General features: G+C 44.9%; 1 protein-coding gene across 1 annotated transcript in view; it reads left to right on the forward strand.

Moving 5' to 3' along the window:
* LOC120053258 (A disintegrin and metalloproteinase with thrombospondin motifs 7) overlaps positions 1-24,073 on the forward strand; it is a 162,836-nt gene that overhangs the window by 113,418 nt on the left and 25,345 nt on the right. Inside the window, exons 17-22 of the mRNA XM_039000403.1 lie at positions 13,780-13,906; positions 14,646-14,859; positions 15,524-17,698; positions 18,200-18,352; positions 18,790-18,963; positions 21,621-21,767. Of these exons, the coding sequence (XP_038856331.1) occupies positions 13,780-13,906; positions 14,646-14,859; positions 15,524-17,698; positions 18,200-18,352; positions 18,790-18,963; positions 21,621-21,767 (2,990 nt within the window). The remainder of the gene's footprint in view (positions 1-13,779; positions 13,907-14,645; positions 14,860-15,523; positions 17,699-18,199; positions 18,353-18,789; positions 18,964-21,620; positions 21,768-24,073) is intronic.

Here is a 24,073-nt window from a genome sequence, read left to right on the forward strand (position 1 = left end):
TGTCACATAAACTGAAATTAGGCGAACTATTAGAATTTTAGCAACTAGGAAAGGGCAGAGCGATTTCTGCATAGTGCAACTTTTAAGTTAGGCATAGGGGCGGGGCGGCAGGTAGCCTAGTGTTTAGAGCGTTGGACTAGTAACCGGAAGGTTGCAAGATCGAATCCCCGAGCTGACAAGGTAAAAATCTGTCGTTCTGCCCCTGAACAAGGCAGTTGACCCACTGTTCCTAGGCCGTCATTGAAAATAAGAATTTGTTCTAAAATGACTAATTTGGAGAAGGTTAAGGGTTATGGGTGAGGTTAAGATTATACATTTAAAGGTTTGGCATAGGGTAAGCAAGCCGCCATCTGGAACCATTCAATGTTGTGTGTGTGTGTGTAGTGCATTCAGAAAGTATTCAGGCCCCTTGACTTTTTCCACGTTTTGTTCTAAAATTGATTAAATATTTTTTTCCCCTCATCAAACTACACACAATACCCCATAATTCCAATGTGAAAAGCAAATGTAATAAAAATAAAAAACGGAAATACCTTATTTACGTAAGTATTCAGACCCTTTGCTATGAGACTTGAAATTGAGCTCTGGTGCATCCTGTTTCCATTGATCATCCTTGAGATGTTTCTACAACTTGATAGGATTCCACCTGTGGTAAATGCAATTGATTGGACATGATTTGGAAAGGCACACACCTGTCTATATAAGGTCCCACAGTTGTCAATACATGTCAGAGCAAAAACCAAGCCATGAGGTCGAAGGATTTGTCCGTAGAGCTCCGAGTCATGATTGTCTGGAGGCACAGATCTGGGGAAGGGTACCAAAACATTTCTGCAGCATTGAAGGTCCACAAGAACACAGTGGCCTCCATCATTCTTAAATTGAAGAAGTTTGGAACCACCAAGACTCTTCCTAGAGCTGGCCGGTTGGCCAAACTGAGCAATCAGGGGAGAAGGGCCTTGGTCAGGGAGGTGACGAACAACCCGATGGTCACTCTGACAGAGCTCCAGAGTTCCTCTGTGGAGATGGGAGAATCTTCCAGAAGGACAACCATCTCTGCAGCACTCCATCAATCAGGCCTTTATGGTAGAGTGGCCAGACGGAAGCCACTCCTCAGTAAAATGCACATGACAGACCACTTGGAGTTTGCTAGACGGCACCTAAAGGACTCTCAGACCACGAGAAACAAGATTATCTGGCCTGACAAAACCAAGATTGAACTCTTTGGCCTGAATACCAAGCGTCACATCTGGAGGAAACCTGGCACCATCCCTACGGTGAAGCATGGTGGTGGCAGCATCATGCTGTGGGGATGTTTTTCAGCGGCAGGGACTGGGAGACTAGTCAGGGTCGAGGGAAAGATGAACGGAGCAAAGTACAGAGAGATCCTTGATGAAAACCTGCTCCAGAGCACTCAGGACCTTAGACTGGGGTTGAAGGCTCACCTTCCGACAGGACAATGACCCTAAGCACACAGCCAAGACAATGCAGAAGTGGCTTTGGGACAAGTCTCTGAGTGGCCCAGCCAGAGCCCGGACTTGAACCCGATCAAACATCTCTGAAGAGACCTGAAAATAGCTGTGCAGCGATGCTCCCCATCCAGACAAAGCTTGAGAGGATCTGCAGAAAAGAATGGGAGAAACTACAGGTGTGCCAAGCTTTGTGTCATACCCAAGACGACTCAATGCTGTAATCGCTGCCAAAGGTGCTTCAACAAAGTACTGAGTAAAGGGTCTGAATACTTATGCAAATGTGATATTTCCGTTTAGAAGTTAGCAAAAATGTGTAAAAAACAGTTTTTGCTTTGTCATTATGGGGTATTGTATGTAGATTGTGGGGGGGAAACAGTTTAATCCATTTTAGAATAAGACTAACGTAGCAAAATGTGGGAAAAAATCAAGAGGTGTGTGTGTGTGTGTGTGTGTGTGTGTGTGTGTGTGTGTGTGTGTGTGGTGTGTGTGTGTGTGTGTGTGTGTGTGTGGTGTGTGGTGTGTGGTGTGTGTGTGTGTGTGTGTGTGTGTGTGTGTGTGTGTGTGTGTGTGTGTGTGTGTGTGTGTGTGTGTGTGTGTGTGTATATATATACACAGTACCAGTCAAAAGTTTGGACACACCTACTCATTCAAGGGTTTTTCTTTATTTTTACTATTTTCTACATTGTAGAATAATAGTGAAGACATAAAACTATGAAATAACACATACTGAATCATGTACTAACCCAAAAAAATGTTAAACAAATCCAAATATATTTTAGATTATTAAAAGTAGCTGCCCTTTGCCTTGATGACAGCTTTGCACACTCTTTGCATTCTCTCAACCAGCTTTGACTGGAATGTTTTTCCAGCAGTCTTGAAGGACTTCCCACATTTTCCTTCACTCTGCGGTCCAACTCATCCCAAACATTCTCAATTGGGTTGAGGTCGGGTGATTGTGGAGGCCAGGTCATCTGATGCAGCACTCCATCACTCTCCGTCTTGGTCAAATAGCCTTTACACAGCCTGGAGGTGTGTTAGGTAATTGCCCTGTTAAAAAACAAATGATAGTCCCACTAAGGGCAAACCAGATGGGATGGCATATCTTTGCAGAATGCTGTGGTAGCCATGCTGGTTAAGTGTGCCTTGAATTCTAAATAAATCACAGACCAGCAAAGCACCATCACACCTCCGCCTCCATGCTTCACGGTGAGAACCACACATGCGGAGATCATCTTTTCACCTACTCTGAGTCTCACAAAGACACGGTGGTTAGATCCAAAAATCTCACATTTGGACTCATCAGACCAATGGAACGATTTCCACCTGTCTAATGTCCATTGCTCGTGTTTCTTGGCCCAAGCAAGTTTCTTCTTCTTATTGGTGTCCTTTAGTTGGGGTTTCTTAGCAGCAATTCGACCATGAAGGCCTGATTTACACAGTCTCCTCTGAACAGTTGATGTTGAACTCTGTGAAGCATTTATTTGGTCTGCAATTTCTGAGGCTGGTAACTAATGATGTTATCCTCTGCACCAGATGTAACTCTGGGTCTTCCTTTCCTGTGGCGGTCCTCATGAGAGCCATTTTCATCATAGTGCTTGATTTGCGACTGCACTTGAAGAAACTTTCAAAGTTCTTAAAATGTTCTCGGATTGACTGACTTTCATGTCTTAAAGGAATGATGGACTGTCGTTTCACTTTGCTTATTTGAGATGGACTTTGTATTTTACCAAATAGGGTTATCTTCTGTATACCACCCCTACCTTGTCACAACACAACTGATTGGCTCAAATGCATTAACGAAGAAAGAAATTCCAAAAATGTACTTTTAACAAGGCAGCTTCATTAAATAGTACCTGCAAAACACCAGTCTCAACGTCAACAGTGAAAAGGCGACTTCGGGATGCTGGCCTTCTAGACAGAGTTCCTCTGTCCAGTGACTGTATTCTTTTGCCCATCTTAATCTTTTATTTTTATTGGCCAGTCTGAGATGTGGCTTTTTCTTTGCAACTCTGCCTAGAAGGCCAGCATCCCGGAGTCGCTTCTACACTGTTGACGTTGAGACTGGTGTTTTGCTGATACTATTTAATGAAGCTGCCAGTTGAGGACTTGTGAGGCGTCTGTTTCTCAAACTAGACACTAATGTACTCTTTCTATTCTGGTTGGAGCCAGGAATAGCCTTAATTTCTCAGAACAAGAATAGACTGACGAGTTTCAGAAGAAAGGTCTTTGTTTCTGGCCATTTTGTGCCTGTACTCGAACCCACAAATGCTGCTGCTCCAGATACTCAACTAGTCTAAAGAATGCCAGTTTTATTGCATTATTAATCAGGGCAACAGTTTTCAGCTGTGCTAACATAATTGCAAAAGGGTTTTCTAATGATCAATTAGCCTTTTTAAATTATTAACTTGGATTAGCTAACACAGCGTGCCATTGGAACACCAGGAGTGATGGTTGCTGATAATGGGCCTCTGTATGCCTATGTAGATATTCCATAAAAATCAGCTACAATAGTCATTTACAACATTAACAATGTCAACACTGTATTTCTGATCAATTTTATGTTATTTTAATGGACAAAAAATGTGCTTTTCTTTCTAAAACAATGACATTTCTCAGTGACCCCAAACTTTTGAATGGTAGTGTATATCCAACATCTGTACTTGGCTTGAGCCTCTGTATATATTCAGTCTCTTCCTGGAAGCTCTCGCAGTTGGCATATTAATGAGTTCCAGTGGGCCTGTCCCATCCACTTACAGTTAACAATCAATGTCTTTTCAGTGTTTCCAGTGTTACAGTATAGTCCTATGCTGCATTATATAAGGGACATGGAAGGCTACATACAATGTTTTATGATCTTTTACAGTCAATGGCAGACCACTAAACGGATATGATTCTACTAAGGTTATGTTTGATGTCCAGCCTCTTGTCATACTGAAGTTGTCTGTCAGCTAAGGCTGGGTATGTGTCCTTTGATAGGTATTCAGAGCAGTCTGTTAGCCAAGACTGGGTGTGTGTCCTTTGAGTTATTTAGAGTATCTATGTCCCTGAGTAGAGAAGTCTCAATTAGTCCTTTGTCTGCAACGCAACCAGAGGTCAAAGGGGTTATCTGACCACACTCTTGTGTGCCTGCATTATGCAAATGTTTCACAGATTTTCCGGTGTCAACTGTCCTATCTGTTATGTGTTCGTAGCATTTACTATCTACCTCGGGATATAGGGCACATTTGCCCTAGCCAGTGACGGGAGAGATAATGCAATAATGAGAGCATTGCGTAACTGTTTAAAGGGCATTTTTAAAGACAGCAGGTGCCCCAAAATATTACTCCCTGACGGCTTCTTGTGAATATGGTTTATTTTGTTATTTGTTTCTTGGGGGTTTTCATCCATAATGCATTGTTTGCCAGCTGATGAATATGTTTATTTTGACATTTAAGTCATTTATCAGACGTTCTTATCCAGAGCGTCTTACAGTTGCATTCATCTTAAAATAGCTATGTGGGACAACCACATATCACAGTCATAGTAAGTAAATGTTTTCCTGGAAGTGGCAATCAGCAAAGTCAGAGCTACTAAGGGGGGGGGGCTGTTAGTTAGGGGGTGGTGTTAGTTCACATAAAAGCTTTTATTTTATATTTCATTTAATTATCTGTGTGGCATTGTCAAGACAGATGCACTGTTTATTCTTTCCTTTTCAATTCGCTGCAATTATTTGTTGAGTAGATACCAAGACTCTTGAGAGAGAGCTGTCTTGTCACTCTGAATCAGACCTGACCTATTCTATACTGAAGAAAAATATACACCAAACATGCAACAATTTCAACGATTTTACCCTCTTACAGTTCATATATGGAAATCAGTCAATTGAAATAAATGAATTAGGCCCTAATCTATGGATTTCATATGACTGGGCAGGGGTGCAGCCATGGGTGCACCTGGGAGACATAGGCCCACCCACATGGGAGCCAGGCCCAGCCAATCAGAATGACTTTTTCCCCACAAAAGGGCATTATTACAGACAAATACTCCTCAGTTTCATCAGCTGTCCGGGTAGCTGGTCTCAGACGATCCCGCAGGTGAAGAAGCCGGATGTGGAGGTCCTGGGCTGGTGTGGTTACATGTGGTCTGCGGTTGTGAGGCCGGTTGGACGTACTGACAAATTCTCCAAAACGATGTTGGAGGTGGCCTATGGTAGAGAAATGAACATTCAATTTTCTAGCCACAGCTCTGGTCAACATTCCTGCAGTCAGCATGCCAATTGTACACTCCCTCAACTTGAGACATCTGTGGCGTTGTGTGAAAAAAAACTGCACATTTTAGAGTGCCCTTTTATTGTCCCCAGCACAAGGTGCACCTGTGTGATGATCATGCTGTTTAAACAACTTCTTGATATGCCACATCTGTCAGGTGGATGGATTATCTTGGAGAAATGCTCACTAAAAGGAATGTAAACAAATTTGTGCACAAGATTTGAGAGAAAGACGATTTTGTGCGTATGGAACACTTTACATGTTGCGTTTTTATATTTTTGTTCAGTATAGTTGGTTATTGTTTTCAGTGTCTGCTCTGCTTGGTATTTACTCAACCAGGATCTTCCCTGATAAGTGATGATCACACAGAATGCTAATGTTGTTCACTTTCAGCCTGACTTACCCCACGTAGACTGAGGAAGAGGTTGCTTAAGGTCCTTGGGTACTCTGCATTAGGGCTTAGAGAGAGCAGCATCTTGTAGTCAGGCTATTGAACTTCCGAAAGTCTTCACAGATGTGGGGCATGTAAGTCAGTGTGAAGAAAACAAAACTACTGAAGCGCCCCACTGTTTAGATGTTCTCAGTGTTCATTGCTGAGGATCCCCCTTAGCTTGGGGAGAAGTGAACAACATGCTGCTACTATTCATCTCATCTTTCTCATAGAAAATGAGTTTCTGCCCAGCGTGTCTAGGGCAGTCCCAATAGGCCCAGTGTTTATATGGGACTTTTGCCAATACTCCAAGTATAAATCTTCATAATCCTACCCTGGAGGAAAGACAAATTGTGCATTATCATTAGTTGTGGCTTATGTAATGTACTGTAGGCTCTCTCCTGTATATTCTTGTATATGCTGTGTTTAAACTCCTTCAGAGTTTGATCCCAGGTTTAAAAAGGGGCCAAAAAGAGATCCTAAATTACCTCAGTCTTGCCTCACTGGTTCCCAACTTTTGATTGGTCTAGAGGAGCAGCTAATTACTTATTTGGTATTGACCACAGCATTGCGATTCACTGCCTACCAGGCGTGCAGTCCAGTTTTAGAATTTGGAGATGAGATGACAACTTGGGATTTTGAACGTGTTAAATTCGAATAACTCATGCCAGTTGTGGCATCTGTATGCCTCCGAGTGCATTAGTCATTCATTACTATGATTGAAGAATGGCATGATGTGGCTGAATTCCCAAAGATAATTACAAATTAGACTTCATGGAACGACCCTTTTTGTTCTGTTCACTCGTTTATTAAATGAGTTTAAGGTCAAAACCTAAGGATATCTGATGACTGCACGGCCAGACACGACTCCAACACCATCATTAAGTTTGCCGATGACACAATAGTGGTAGGCCTGATCACCGACAATGACGAGACAACCTATAGGGATGAGGTCAGAGACCTGGCAGTGTGGTGCCAGTACAATAACCTCTCGCTCAACATGATCAAGACAAAGGATATGATTGTGGACGACAGGAAAAGGAGGACCGAGCACGCCCCCATTCTCATCGACGGGGCTGTAGTGGAACAGGTTGAGAGCTTTGAGTTCCTTGGCGTCCACATCACCAACAATCTAACATGGTCCAAGCACACCAAGACAGTCATGAAGACGGCACGACAAAGCCTATTCCCCCTCAGGAGGGGTATCTGGGTCCCCAGATCCTCAAAAATGTCTACAGCTGCACCATCGAGAGCATCCTGACGGGTTGCATCACTGCCTGGTATGGCAACTGCTCGGCCTCCGACAGCATGGCACTACAGAGGGTAGTGTGTACATCCCAGTACATCACTGGGGCTAAGCTTCCTGCCATCCAGGACCTCTATACCAGGCGGTGTCAGAGGAAGGCCCTAAAAATTGTCAAAGACTCCAGCCTTCCTAGTCATAGACGGTTCTCTCTGCTACCACACGGCAAGTGGTACCGGAGCACCAAGTTTAGGTCCAAGAGGCTTCTAAACAGATTCTACCCCCAAGCCATAAGACTCCTGAATATCTAATCAAATGGCTTCCCAGACTATTTGCATTGCCCCCCCCTATTTTACACTGCTGCTGCTCTCTGTTATTATCTATGCATAGTCACTTTAATAACTCTACCTACATGTACATATTACTTAAATTACCTCGACTAACCGGTGCCCCCGCACATTGACTCTGTACCGGTACCCCCTAAATATAGTCTCTCTATTGTTATTTTACTGCTGCTCTTTAATTATTAACTTTTTTTTTTATTCCTTAAAACTGAATTGTTGGTTAAGGGCTTGTAAGTAAGTATTTCACTGTAAGGTCTACATCTGTTGTATTCGGCGCGTGTGACAAATAACATTTGATTTGAATGGGCACGTTAGCAGAAAAGCATCCTCTGAATACTTATTAGAATTTCCGTTTGTGATTTCTTTTTCCTATAGTATAATGATGATGACCAATTGTCTACAATGAATCTTCTGCCATGGATGGTAACATGTGGACAATTAACATCCTACTGTAAATCATGGGTTTGGAGAGACCATTTAGCAGTATAGATTAATGCAGGATGAGGCCTACCCTGGTAACAAGCTGCACCAAATTCCGATGTGTTGACATCTGCTCAGGCACCATCTTTTTATTCACAAGAGGCCTCCCGTATTAAATGAGACGCTTCTGCGATTTAATTCAGTTTTAGGTCATTTGAGGTTGGAATTTGAGCACAGATGGTCTTGCTTCTCTATACAGTCTTCAAATTCTATGAACAATCTCGAAGTGACTAAGAGCCTGTCTCTTTAGCGGGTACTCATAGGAGTATTGCAATTTAACTATAAGTGGGTTTTTTTTTTTTAAATGGAGCCTTCTGGAGATTGGAGGCTGGATTTGAATTTCACAAATGCAGGGTATTTAATGTGTGCGTGCTGGCATCATTCTTCTTGCCTGAAGAATGTTAAGTTGTTTCCTTCCATTTCACTACACAGACTAACCTATTTCTTTACTTTATCATCCAGTCCCTCTATGCCCTTTTATATAGGAATTTAGATTATAAAAAGTAACGTCACAAAACTAACAAATCGATTTAATTCAACTAATAACGACCCCGAATTCCATGCTGTTTTCATTATAACAAGGACAAAAAAAAGCAATTACAACAACTGTCGCTGAATGCCTCTATTAAAGTGTATCTTTGACTAAGTCAATTATTTTTTCTAAAGAATCGCACCGAACTGTGATGTCATTATCCTGATGCATCTTTGTCCTCTGTTATAACCATGATGGCTTAATGGCTTTCTTCTTTGGAATACTGAGCCGTGGTGAATTCTTGGTATTTCTATGTAGGCGGCTGATGCCATGCCTCCTACTGGAGTTGGACTGAAGTCTGCTTGTACACAGTACTCTCTGACTCTCCTGGCTTGTGATTGCATTATCCCATATAAACTGATGTGGATAGCAGAGATTACTTTTATGCCAAATGGCCTTTCAAGAGATCATTGCCTTGCCTTGGAAGACTGTCTTTGCACCTCGTCGACTTGATGTCCGAGCTTTGCCAATTGACTTGTGTTCACACAGATTTCAGATTAAATATGAACTGAGTATACCAAGCATTAGGAACACCTTCCTAATATTGAGTTGCACCTGCTTTTGCCCACAGAACAGCCTCAATTCGACAAGGTATGGACTCTACAAGGCGTTCCACAGGGATTCTGGCCCATGTTGACTCCAATGCTTCCCACAATTGTCAAGTTGGCGAGATGTTTTTTGGGTGGTGGACCATTCTTGATACACACTGGAAACTGTTTAGTGTGAAAAACCCAGCAGCTTTGCAGTTCTTGACCCAAACCGGTGCGCCTGGTACCTACTACCATACCCCGTTCAAAGGCACTTAAATATTTTGTCCTGCCCATTCCCTCTCTGAATGGCACATATACACAATCCATGTCTCAAGGCTTAAAAATCATTCTTTAATCCATCTCTTCCCCTTCATCTACACTGATTTGAAGTGGATTTAACAACTGACCTCAATAAGGGATCATAGCTTTCACCTGGATTCACCTGGTCAGTGTATGTCATGGAAAGAGCAGGTGTTCTTAATGTTTTGTATACTCAGTGTAGATTACATATTCTGTCTCTGGCACAATGTAACCTCGTTTAGACTGTCTGGATAAGTAGTTCCCTCTTTCCCCAATTATAGTGGAGTAAATCTGAGATAGAGATTGGCATTGCTCTGTGTTTATCATATCAGAACATGGTAGTTTGCTATAGCTGTCACTGAATGTTTCATTTCCTATCATAGCAGGGGTCCGTTTACGATATCCTATGCAGTATTCACAAGTTTAAGTGCATTACACCTGGTGAGTTCTGGGTATAAAATGACTGGTTCCCACCCTTCAGGTTATTGTTCTGACTTTCCCAGGAAAGCCCAGGGGTTCTATCCCGTTCTATTCAAGCCGCGTAGGAGTGTAGATATACACCTCTTTTATCAAGATACTGCTTCGAGCAAAATGATGTGAGCTTCATTCTGCAGAATCCATTATGTGGGGGACCCGTGGTTCACCTAATACATCAGACATGCTCCTGAACATCCCTCTAATCTACGTCTCTGATAGCAGAACCCACTGATCCTTCCCACCATCTGGCTTCCCTTTTCCCAGTCTCTTATATGATGTCATTTCCCCCCTACTCCCCCCCTAACCTGTCCTCCTCTCCACTCCCTCCATCCCTTTCTACTGGTTCGACAGACCGAATGGTATTCTTTAACCAGCGGAAACCCTCCCTCTCCCAGGGTTTGCTGTGCCTCCCCCTCCCTCTCTCCCAGAGGTTGCTATGCCTCCCCCTCCCTCTCCCAGGGGTTGCCGTGCCTCTCCCAGAGGTTGCCGTGCCTCCCCCTCCCTCTCCCAGGGGTTGCCGTGCCTCCCCCTCCCTCTCCCAGGGGTTGCCGTGCCTCCCCCTCCCTCTCACAAAGGTTGCTGTGCCTCACCCTCCCTCTCCCAGGGGTTGCTGTGCCTCCCCCTCCCTCTCCCAGAGGTTGCCGTGCCTCCCTCTCCCAGAGGTTGCCGTGCCTCCCTCTCCCAGGGGTTGCCGTGCCTCCCCCTCCCTCTCCCAGGGGTTGCTGTGCCTCCACCTCCCTCTCACAAAGGTTGCTGTGCCTCACCCTCCCTCTCCCAGGGGTTGCTGTGCCTCCCCCTCCCTCTCCCAGAGGTTGCTGTGCCTCCCCCTCCCTCTCCCAGAGGTTGCCGTGCCTCCCCCTCCCTCTCCCAGGGGTTGCCGTGCCTCCCCCTCCCTCTCCCAGGGGTTGCCGTGCCTCCCCCTCCCTCTCACAAAGGTTGCTGTGCCTCACCCTCCCTCTCCCAGGGGTTGCTGTGCCTCCCCCTCCCTCTCCCAGAGGTTGCCGTGCCTCCCTCTCCCAGAGGTTGCCGTGCCTCCCTCTCCCAGAGGTTGCCGTGCCTCCCTCTCCCAGGGGTTGCCGTGCCTCCCCCTCCCTCTCCCAGGGGTTGCTGTGCCTCCACCTCCCTCTCACAAAGGTTGCTGTGCCTCACCCTCCCTCTCCCAGGGGTTGCTGTGCCTCCCCCTCCCTCTCCCAGAGGTTGCTGTGCCTCCCCCTCCCTCTCCCAGAGGTTGCTGTACCTCCCCTTCCCTCTCCCAGGGTTTGCTGTGCCTCCCCCTCCCTCTCCCAGGGTTTGTCAATCAAGGTGTAAGTCAGCTAGCAGACAAAGCCGTCTCACTGGCCCATGCAGGAAGGACCAGCGGAGGTGAGAGGTTGGCCCCTGCTCAGATGGGTTGTAAGCCCTGAGGGGGAGTAGAGGCTAATGACGGGGATAAAGATGAGAGGAACAGATAAATTGGTCTCGCCACCTCAGGGGGTTTCCTTCTTGTCTTGTCCAGCGCTGTCTCACAACCACAACTCTCATCACAGCGGCTCGCTAGATTTGAGGCTTATTCTGGCTATGAGGTGTGACATGAGGGATGTTGTCTCAGTGAGTCGAGCAGAAGACGAAGAGGGACAATAAAGTTTCTGTTCTGCATTCAGACAAGTCCCAGCTTGCTAGACAGAAGTTTATGAGAATCATTAGAAATGTGTGCCTCCAATGGATTTCAGATTTCTTTGTGTTTTAAACTACTGTAAACATTGACTTACAGAAACCCCTTTGCAAAATCTCAAGTTACCCTAATATTGCTGGGTATAAAATGTATAGGAATGTCTATAATTCATCATTAAGGATGACACGTTCTAAAATGAATAGCAGTAGAATGTATTAGCCTAATATTCATTTATATTCAGTCTTTTAATAATCCTCCATGTTTCCAGAATTGAATTGCAGTGGTAATTTGACAGCCCATATTGTATTATAAATAACTGAAATATCACATTTACATAAGTATTCAGACCCTTTACTCAGTACTTTGTTGAAGCATCTTTGGCAGCGATTACAGCATTGATTTTTCTTGGGTATGATGCTACAAGCTTGGCACACCTGTATTTGGGGAGTTTCTCCCATTCTTCTCTGCAGATCCTCTCAATCTCTGTCAGGTTGGATGGGGAGCATTGCTGCACAGCTATTTTCCTATTTCTCAGAGATGTTTGATCGGGTTCAAGTCCATTCTCTGGCTTGGCGACTCAAGGACATTCAGAGACTTGTCCCATAGCCACTCCTGCATTGTCTTGGCTGTGTGCTTAGAGTCGTTGTCCTGTTGGAAGGTGAACCTTCACCACAGTCTGAGGTCCTGAGCGCTCTGGAGCAGGTTTTCATCAACGATCTCTCTGTACCATAGATTCATCATTCATCTTCCCTTGATCCTGTCTAGTCTACCTGTCGCTGAAAAACATCCCCGCAGCATGATGCTGCCACCACCATGCTTCACCGTAGGGATGGTGCCAGGTTTCCTCTAGACATGACGCTTGGCATTCAGGCTAAAGAGTTCAATCTTGGTTTCATCAGACCAGAGATCTTGTTTCTCATGGTCAGAATCTTTAGGTGTCTTTTGGCAAACTCCAAGCGGGCTGTCATGTGTTTTTTACTGAGGAGTGGCTTCCGTCTGGCCACTCTACCATAAAGGCACGATTGGTGGAGTGCTGCAGAGATGGTTGTACTTCTGGAAGGTTCTCTCATCTCCACAGAGGAACTCTGTAGCTCTATCAGTGACCATCAGGTTCTTGGTCACTTCGCTGACCAAGTCCCTTCTCCCCCGATTGCTCAGTTTGGCCGGGCAGCCAGCTCTAGGAAGAGTCTTGGTGCTTCCAAACATCTTCCATTTAAGAATGATAGAGGCCACTGTGTTCTTGGGGACCTTCAATGCTGCAGACATTTTTTTGGTACCCTTCCCCAGATCTGTGCCTCCAGACAATCCTGACTCGGAGCTCTACGGACAATTCCTTCAACCTCATGGCTTGGTTTTTGCTCTGACATGCATTGTCAATTGTGGGACCTTATATAGACAGGTGTGTGTCTTTCCAAATCATGTCCAATCAATATAATTTACCACAGGTGGACTCCAATCAAGTTGTAGAATCATCTCAAGGATGATCAATGGAAACAGGATGCACCTGAGCTAAATTTCTAGTCTCATAGCAAAGGGTCTGAATACCTATGTAAATTATGTTCTTTATAATACATTTGTAAAAATGTCTAAAAACAATTTTTTTGCTTTGTCATTATGGGGTTTTGTATGTAGATTTCTGAGGATTTTTTTATTTTATTTCATCCATTTTAGAATAACAAAATGTGGAAAAGGGGTCAAGGGGTCTGAATACTTTCCAAATGCATTGTACAACTCAGTTGACAGACCAACATTTACTGTAGGAATCTGCTTTGAAAGCTATTAATCAGTAATGCATCTTAAACTGTGGAAACATTTGACTTGTGTTCATGCCTGTGTGAGTTTCTGTTCTGAGACCTGCTTCTTGATGCGTGTCCGAGGATATGTCTGGGTGCTTTGGTGTGTGTCTGCGTTTTAAATGTTTAGATGTGTATGTATGTGTAGTATACATGTCTGTCTGTCTCTGTTCTTCTGTGTAAGAATCTGTGTGGGTCTTTCTATGTATGTGGGTGTGTGTGTGTGTGTGTGTGTGTGTGTCATTTCTAACAGCTGTTCCTGTGTATCCCTCTGGAATTCCAGGTGTTCAGCGACAGATTGTTCACTGTGTGGAGAGGACCTCTGGGATAGTAGAAGAGGGCTACTGTGACTCAACGACCCGTCCTGACGATAAACGAGCCAGCTGCAATGAGGAGCTTTGCCCGGCCATGTGAGTTTGCCCCCAGGACCAGATTTATACTGGGACAAGACCCACTGTAGGGCTTGCATGCTCTCTCACACACACACACCTTTGTAAACATACACACACGTACATGCACACGCACGCACATACACACAAATCATACACGCGTTCATAAACACACCAGAAAGGCCTCCCGAGTGGCGCAGTGGTCTAAGGCACTGCATCGCAATGCTAGCTGTGCTGCTAGAGATTCTGGCTCTGTCGCAGCCGGACACGACCGGGAGACCCATGGGGCGGCGCACAATTGGCACAGCGTCGTCCGGGTTAGGGGAGGGTTTGGCCAGCAGGGATGTCCTTATCCCATCGTGCACTAGCGACTCCTGTGGCGGGCCGGGCACAGTGCACGCTGACACGGTCGCCAGGTGTACGGTGTTTCCTCCGACACATTGCTGTGGCTGGCTACCGGGTTAAGTGGGCATTGTGTCAAGAAGCAGTGTGGCTTGGTTGGGTTGTGTTTCGGAAGATGCACTGCTCTCGACCTTCGCCTCTCCAGAGTCCTTACGGGAGTTGCAGCGATGAGACAAAACTGTAACTACCAATTGGATACCATGAAAATGGGGGGAAAGGGGTAAAAGAAATATATAATAATAAACACACCAGAAAGAATACACCCTCTCAAACATGCACTAAGCATAAACACACACACACACCAAACACACACACATTACACTTTCTGTCTGTCTTTCTTTGTGACCATTCCATTCAGATGGTGGGTGGGCGAGTGGCAGAAGTGCTCGGCCACGTGCGGTGAGAAGGGCTTGGCCAAGAGGACGGTGCTGTGCATCCAGGCCGTGGGTCTGGAGGAGAACAGAGCCCTGCAGCCCTCTGAATGTCACCACATGCCCAGGCCTGAGTCAGCGGCGCCTTGTAACGCTCATGTCCCCTGCCCCGCGGACTGGTCCACAGGCAACTGGTCAGAGGTGAGGAGGCCATTCAGGGGAATGTGATATGGCTCCAGCAGTGACTCACACAGAGAAGGGAGAGACTAAGGAAGGAAGGAACATCTGGTCTCGTCTTGTTTAATGTGGAAAATGCTGAATTTTCTGCACTGGGCGTACAAGTTGAAACAGAGGCTAGTTTTACTCTGGTTCCACGACATTTGAGTGAAGTAGACATGGGAAAGATTTTGAGGAAGCAGCTAACACACAGTGTATAACCTAATTAAAATGTATACTCACTTAATTGTAAGTGAAAACTCTTATGAGCACCATGAAGGGTAGAGGAGACGGACAGGTCCTGAAGGGTAGAGGAGGCGGACAGGTCCTGAAGGGTAGAGGAGGCGGACAGGTCCTGAAGGGTAGAGGAGGCGGACAGGTCCTGAAGGGTAGAGGAGGCGGACAGGTCCTGAAGGGTAGAGGAGGCGGACAGGTCCTGAAGGGTAGAGGAGGCGGACAGGTCCTGAAGGGGTGGACAGATCAGGAAGGGTAGAGGAGGTGGACAGGTCCTGAAGATTAGGTGTGTACAGTACCATGTTGTTTATAAAGTTGGCACTCTAACTGGTGTTTAGCGGTTGTAAATTTAAAGCTGTGTTATCGATCAGTTACCAGTCTATCCTAATCTGACCCTCCTCTGCTTCTCCCATAGTGCTCGCTGACGTGTGGCGGTGGTGTGCGGAGCCGAAAGGTTGTCTGTTCCAGAAACACAGGGGTGGACTGTGACCCCCGAAAGAATCCCAGTTCCCTTACTCCATGCTACCTCCAGGACTGTCCTCAGATCATCGACGTCTTCGGTGGCAGCAACGACTGGTCTGGCAGTGGCTCGTCAAGCAAGGAAATCAATGAAATCAACTCCATCCCTGACTCCAACCACCTGCCCAAACACAGTACGACTAGAGCTCAGCCAAGGGCCCCTAACAATCTGAATAACATCATCCCCCACCCGAATCACATTGACAAGACTACTGACAACTCAGCCAAAAACAATGTACCGGTGGACGATTTTTACTACGACTACAACTTCATCAAATTCCACGAGGACATTTCCTATGACTTTGGCTTGGGGAACAACGGTAAAGACTTGGTGGATGATCTTGGACTAGATCCACAACAGGAGCCTAAACCAAGCTCTAGTGCAGAAGAACATGTTTACAGAGAAACTACAACAGATCCTCCCACAGCTACCTCACCCATTTCTACCACTTTTAAGACGACTCCTTTCATTAGAGAAGTTGAGGAACCACAAGACCCTAACCTGGACAATGCAGAGGTTGATGGAAGACCACAGATGGAGAAACCCAATGAAGTAGAACGAGAGGAGGAGGATGTACTCCTTTCAGAGGACTATTTTCTACCTGTTTCCACCACACCCTCAGCACCAGTTTTAGGGACCAGGTTTTCACAAAGCTGGAAAGGAACAAACGGTAATTTTGGTTGGCCTCATTACCTCAGCTCAGCAGCCAGCCTGGTGTCCACTAGCATGGGGACCACTGAGAACACACATGGGCCCCAGAGTGAAGAAAATGATGATGAAAACACTGACATTTATGTCCATTTTGATGTGGAAGACGGCAATGTTGGTACAACCATCGAATGTACCACCACTGCCCCTGTCAGCCATGACTATGAAGATGGCACCGTACCCACAACAATGGTAGAAGAGGTGAAAGAAGTGGGTGTTTTGGACTACAATTCCCACCAGGAGACTGTAATTGGACTACAATCCCCTGGCTACCAAGATGAAACGGAGAGCCCGGTCCCACCCCTGGATCCACCTTCCCCAGGTCCTGTGTTTAAGTTTGAAACATACGAGGACAGCTTTTTCACCACAACCCTGTCCCAATGGGAGGCAACCACCTCTCTTCCATACGCGCCACCAGCCCCAGACTCCACTGAGGATTACAATGGCGTTTTCCCTGGTGAACCAGACTTTGATCAGCAGGACTTTGAAATTGAGGCCAATGCTGATAGCGAAGTCAATTTAGGGGTCACCGACAGTGACTTCACCGTGACCTCACGTCCTGTGTCTCAGGAGTCACATTTTCCACCCTCTCCTCCCCCACCTCTTTCCCATTCACTCTCAGGAAACCAGGAGAACATCAAACACAGCACATCAACAACTGGAAGTGACTCCTCTCCTCCTACTTATCTGGAAGGAGACCCTCAGTCTCCACCTGGAAGTGACTCCCCTCCTTCCACTCATCTGGAAGGAGACCCTCAGTCTCTACCTCCGTCAATGTTAGCAGAGACAGAGCCAGCCACAGCCCAGTTAGAGACAGACATTTCAGCACAGTTCTCCACGACTGGGCCAACTCCATCTAAAGGGGCCAATGGGGGCCCTCCAGTCCCCTCCCCATACGGGTGGTCAGAGATTGACTACAATGAGATCCTCATCCCCCCCATGCTGAGATCCAGGGGCTTGGACCCTCCCCTCACATACCAGCCCCCAGTGGATGTCACCACAACCACTCCCCAGGATGGCACGAAACCCATGCCCCTCACCCAGTCTGAGCCAGCCGTGCCCCCCACCCATTCCCCTGAGCCAGCCATGCCCCCCACCCAGTCCCCTGAGCCAGCCGTGCCCCCCACCCAGTCCCCTGAGCCAGCCGTGCCCCCCACCCATTCCCCTGAGCCAGCTGTGCCCCCCACCCAGTCCCCTGAGCCAGCTGTGCCCCCCACCCAGTCCTCTGAGCCAGCCATGCCCACTCTGCCAACCCATTCTCCCACTACACTCTGGTGGACACCAGAGCCAACCCCAGTGCCAAGCCAAGCTTCAACTCCAATCGCCACAGCTTCCTTCTGGAGAGCCGGCAACTGGAGCGCAGTGAGTTGCACCACTCTATGCATTCCACACATTCTCCCTGGTGTAAATGTAGTGTGTGGGAGGAACAAGGCCCAGCAGTGTGCCACTATTAATGTCCCCATCCCTTTATTATGCTGACATACTGTCACCCTGGCCTCAGGTTCCCACAGAAACAACCCAACTCTCCTATCATGATGAATGGCTGCTCTCTGACCTTTTCAGATTGCCAGCAGGGAAATATATCAGCCCAACAGGTCATGCCACAGTGCATGCCACTTTCTGTCTGTATTTTAACAGTGAAATCAAATATGACTTGCACTCTCTCAAAGTCAACCACATTCACTCTGTACAGAAAGACAGAACAGTCTCTCGTATTCTACTGTGTTGGGTTTTTAAATGAGGAACTATTTTGTCCTCCGTGACTAATCTCTATGTATCTGAATGGGCTGCATCTCTTACAATGTATTACAAGATATTGAATGATGCCTGGTTCACTCCTCACTGCCTCCCCTTGTGTTGCAGTGTTCTACTAGCTGTGGTCTGGGGGCCATCTGGAGGCTGGTGGTCTGCAGCACGGGACTGGAGTCTGACTGTGACCTGACCAAGAGGCCTGTGCCGGCCCGGCGCTGCTACCTCCGACCCTGCTCCTCCTGGAGGATAGGGAACTGGACCAAGGTGAGGCCCCACACCAGGGAGTGGACGATAATGGAATGTTTTAGCGATAACTCAGGGATGGTTCGATAATGGAATGTTGTGTCATGACTCATGTTTGGGACGATAATGAAATGTTGTGTCATGACTCAGGCATGGGCCGATAATGGAATGGTGTAGCGATAACTCAGGGAAGGGACGATAATGGAATGTTGTACCATGACTCAGGCATGGGACGATAATGGAATGTTGTAGCGATAACTCAGGGAAGTGACGATAATGGAATGTTGTACCATGACTCAGGCATGGGACGATAATGGAATGGTGTAGCGCAATAACAATGATGGGACAATGGAATATTAATGCATTAATAATAAATCAGTCAGTATAGTATCAAGCAACTTTTTATCACGATAACAGGATTGTTTAAGCCCCGTCCCTCTCACCCTCTTTCGCCCCAGTGTTCCAAGAACTGTGGTGGTGGGGTGACCCTGCGTGAGATCCACTGCTTTGACACCAGGGACCAGAGGCCTTTGCGGCCCTTCCACTGTCAGACCGTGTCTACCCGGCCGGTGGCCCGCATGCCCTGCCTACCCCAGCCCTGCCTGGACTGGTACTCTTCTTCCTGGGGACAGGTTAGTTACATCCTTTCCTCCCATCTCCTTCTCTCCTTACCTCTCTCCTTACTACCCATAGTTATGCCTAACCTCTCACTGTGATAGTTGGGGTTATCTTCTGTGACAGTTCATTTGTAATAAGAAGTTATCATCACTGTGATAGTTGATGTGTAATAAGGGATTATCATCACTGTGATAGTTGATGTGTAATAAGGGATTATCATCACTGTGATAGTTGATGTGTAATAAGGATTTATCATCACTGTGATAGTTGATGTGTAATAAGGGGTTCTATTCACTGTGATAATTGATGTGTAATAAGGGGTTATATTCACTGTGATAATTGATGTGTAATAAGGGGTTATATTCACTGATAGTTGATGTGTAATAAGGGGTTATATTCACTGTGATAATTGATGTGTAATAAGGGGTTATATTCACTGATAGTTGATGTGTAATAAGGGGTTATATTCACTGTGATAATTGATGTGTAATAAGGGGTTATCACTGATAGTTGATGTGTAATAAGGGGTTATATTCACTGTGATAATTGATGTGTAATAAGGGGTTATATTCACTGTGATAATTGATGTGTAATAAGGGGTTATATTCACTGTGATAGTTGATGTGTAATAAGGGGTTATATTCACTGTGATAATTGATGTGTAATAAGGGGTTATATTCACTGTGATAATTGATGTGTAATAAGGGGTTATATTCACTGTGATAGTTGATGTGTAATAAGGGGTTATATTCACTGATAGTTGATGTGTAATAAGGGGTTATATTCACTGTGATAATTGATGTGTAATAAGGGGTTATATTCACTGTGATAATTGATGTGTAATAAGGGGTTATATTCACTGTGATAGTTGATGTGTAATAAGGGGTTATATTCACTGTGATAATTGATGTGTAATAAGGGGTTATATTCACTGTGATAGTTGATGTGTAATAAGGGGTTATATTCACTGTGATAATTGATGTGTAATAAGGGGTTATATTCACTGTGATAATTGATGTGTAATAAGGGGTTATATTCACTGTGATAATTGATGTGTAATAAGGGGTTATATTCACTGTGATAATTGATGTGTAATAAGGGGTTATAGTCACTGTGATAGTTGATGTGTAATAAGGGGTTATCACTGATAATTGATGTGTAATAAGGGGTTATATTCACTGTGATAATTGATGTGTAATAAGGGGTTATATTCACTGTGATAATTGATGTGTAATAAGGGGTTATCTTCACTGTGATAGTTGATGTGTAATAAGGGGTTATCACTGATAATTGATGTGTAATAAGGGGTTATATTCACTGTGATAATTGATGTGTAATAAGGGGTTATATTCACTGTGATAGTTGATGTGTAATAAGGGGTTATATTCACTGTGATAATTGATGTGTAATAAGGGGTTATATTCACTGTGATAGTTGATGTGTAATAAGGGGTTATCACTGATAATTGATGTGTAATAAGGGGTTATAGTCACTGTGATAGTTGATGTGTAATAAGGGGTTATATTCACTGTGATAGTTGATGTGTAATAAGGGGTTATCACTGATAGTTGATGTGTAATAAGGGGTTATATTCACTGTGATAGTTGATGTGTAATAAGGGGTTATATTCACTGTGATAATTGATGTGTAATAAGGGGTTATATTCACTGTGATAATTGATGTGTAATAAGGGGTTATATTCACTGTGATAATTGATGTGTAATAAGGGGTTATATTCACTGTGATAATTGATGTGTAATAAGGGGTTATATTCACTGTGATAATTGATGTGTAATAAGGGGTTATATTCACTGTGATAATTGATGTGTAATAAGGGGTTATATTCACTGTGATAATTGATGTGTAATAAGGGGTTATATTCACTGTGATAATTGATGTGTAATAAGGGGTTATCTTCACTGTGATAGTTGATGTGTAATAAGGGGTTATATTCACTGTGATAGTTGATGTGTAATAAGGGGTTATCTTCACTGTGATAATTGATGTGTAATAAGGGGTTATATTCACTGTGATAATTGATGTGTAATAAGGGGTTATCTTCACTGTGATAGTTGATGTGTAATAAGGGGTTATATTCACTGTGATAATTGATGTGTAATAAGGGGTTATCTTCACTGTGATAATTGATGTGTAATAAGGGGTTATCTTCACTGTGATAATTGATGTGTAATAAGGGGTTATCTTCACTGTGATAATTGATGTGTAATAAGGGGTTATATTCACTGTGATAATTGATGTGTAATAAGGGGTTATATTCACTGTGATAGTTGATGTGTAATAAGGGGTTATATTCACTGTGATAATTGATGTGTAATAAGGGGTTATCTTCACTGTGATAGTTGATGTGTAATAAGGGGTTATCTTCACTGTGATAGTTGATGTGTAATAAGGGGTTATCTTCACTGTGATAGTTGATGTGTAATAAGGGGTTATATTCACTGTGATAATTGATGTGTAATAAGGGGTTATATTCACTGTGATAATTGATGTGTAATAAGGGGTTATATTCACTGTGATAATTGTGTAATAAGGGGTTACCCACATAGTTCCCCTCATACAATGTTAAGTGCTTTGAGACTGTTTGAAAAGCACTACGCACAGTCATGGTTATCCTTGTGTGTGTGTGTGTGTGTGTGTGTGTGTGTCCCAGTGCTCTGAGGTGTGTGGGGGAGGGGAGCAGCAGCGTCTGGTTACCTGTCCAGAAGAGGATCGCTGTGATGAGGACCATCTGCCCAGCAACATCCAGGCCTGTAACAGCCAACCCTGTACCCAATGGGTCACTGGCTCCTGGGGACAGGTAAGAGACACATACTGTACACACACACACAAACACAGCCTACAGGTGTTGTGTGTATGTGAAGGATGTACCATTGTGCCTTCATTTACAGTAATGTTGCATTGTATTGTGTACCTACTCACATGCACCCACACAGAGACAATCACAGCACCATACAACGTGATTGTTTACGCTCTGCAGTAGTAGATGTTCTGTCTTCGACTTTAATGTGTGAATCACAATACAGGATCAAAACAATTCAGGAGTGTAAACAAAGGAATAGGAACTCCTAGGTGGGAGAGTAGAATAGAATGGAACTCCTAGGTGGGAGAATAGAATATAATGGAACTCCTAGGTGGGAGAGTAGAATAGAATGGAACTCCTAGGTGGGAGAGTAGAATAGAATGGAACTCCTAGATGGGAGAGTAGAATAGAATGGAACTCCTAGGTGGGAGAGTAGAATAGAATGGAGCTCCTAGGTGGGAGAGTAGAATAGAATGGAACTCCTAGGTGGGAGAGTAGAATAGAATGGAACTCCTAGGTGGGAGAATAGAATGGAACTCCTAGTTGGGAGAGTAGAATAGAACTCCTAGGTGGGAGAGTAGAATAGAATGGAACTCCTAGGTGGGAGAGTAGAATAGAATGGAACTCCTAGGTGGGAGAGTAGAATAGAATGGAACTCCTAGGTGGGAGAGTAGAATAGAATGGAACTCCTAGGTGGGAGAGTAGAATAGAATGGAACTCCTAGGTGGGAGAGTAGAATAGAATGGAACTCCTAGGTGGGAGAGATATAATGGAACCCCTAGGTGGGAGAATAGAATGGAACTCCTAGTTGGGAGAGTAGAATAGAACTCCTAGGTGGGAGAGTAGAATAGAATGGAACTCCTAGTTGGGAGAGTAGAATAGAATAGAACTCCTAGGTGGGAGAGTAGAATAGAATAGAACTCCTAGGTGGGAGAGTAGAATAGAATGGAACTCCTAGGTGGGAGAATAGAATGGAACTCCTAGTTGGGAGAGTAGAATAGAACTCCTAGGTGGGAGAGTAGAATAGAATGGAACTCCTAGGTGGGAGAGTAGAATAGAATGGAACTCCTAGGTGGGAGAGTAGAATAGAATGGAACTCCTAGATGGGAGAGTAGAATAGAATGGAACTCCTAGGTGGGAGAGTAGAATAGAATGGAACTCCTAGGTGGGAGAGTAGAATAGAATGGAACTCCTAGGTGGGAGAGATATAATGGAACCCCTAGGTGGGAGAATAGAATGGAACTCCTAGTTGGGAGAGTAGAATAGAACTCCTAGGTGGGAGAGTAGAATAGAATGGAACTCCTAGTTGGGAGAGTAGAATAGAATAGAACTCCTAGGTGGGAGAGTAGAATAGAATAGAACTCCTAGGTGGGAGAGTAGAATAGAATGGAACTCCTAGGTGGGAGAGTAGAATAGAATGGAACTCCTAGTTGGGAGAGATAGAATGGAACTCCTAGGTGGGAGAGTAGAATAGAACTCCTAGGTGGGAGAGTAGAATGGAACTCCTAGGTGGGAGAGTAGAATAGAACTCCTAGGTGGGAGAATAGAATGGAACTCCTAGGTGGGAGAATAGAATGGAACTCCTAGTTGGGAGAGATAGAATAGAACTCCTAGGTGGGAGAGTAGAATAGAATGGAACTCCTAGTTGGGAGAGATAGAATAGAACTCATAGGTGGGAGAGTAGAATAGAATGGAACTCCTAGGTGGGAGAATAGAATAGAACTCCTAGGTGGGAGAATAGAATGGAACTCCTAGTTGGGAGAGTAGAATAGAAACGCAACTCCTAGGTGGGAGAGTAGAATAGAATGGAACTCCTAGGTGGGAGAATAGAATGGAACTCCTAGGTGGGAGAGTAGAATAGAAACGCAACACCTAGTTGGGAGAGTAGAATAGAATGGAACTCCTAGGTGGGAGAATAGAATAGAACTCCTAGGTGGGAGAGATAGAATGGAACTCCTAGTTGGGAGAACAGAATGGAACTCCTAGTTGGGAGAACAGAATGGAACTCCTAGTTGGGAGAATAGAATGGAACTCCTAGTTGGGAGAGATAGAATAGAACTCCTAGGTGGGAGAGTAGAATGGAACTCCTAGTTGGGAGAGATAGAATAGAACTCCTAGGTGGGAGAGTAGAATAGAATGGAACTCCTAGGTGGGAGAGTAGAATGGAACTCCTAGGTGGGAGAGTAGAATGGAACTCCTAGTTGGGAGAGTAGAATAGAATGGAACTCCTAGTTGGGAGAGATAGAATAGAACTCCTAGGTGGGAGAGTAGAATGGAACTCCTAGGTGGGGGAATAGAATGGA

The sequence above is a fragment of the Salvelinus namaycush genome, chromosome 1, assembly GCF_016432855.1.
Source record: "Salvelinus namaycush isolate Seneca chromosome 1, SaNama_1.0, whole genome shotgun sequence".
Lineage (NCBI taxonomy): Eukaryota > Metazoa > Chordata > Actinopteri > Salmoniformes > Salmonidae > Salvelinus > Salvelinus namaycush.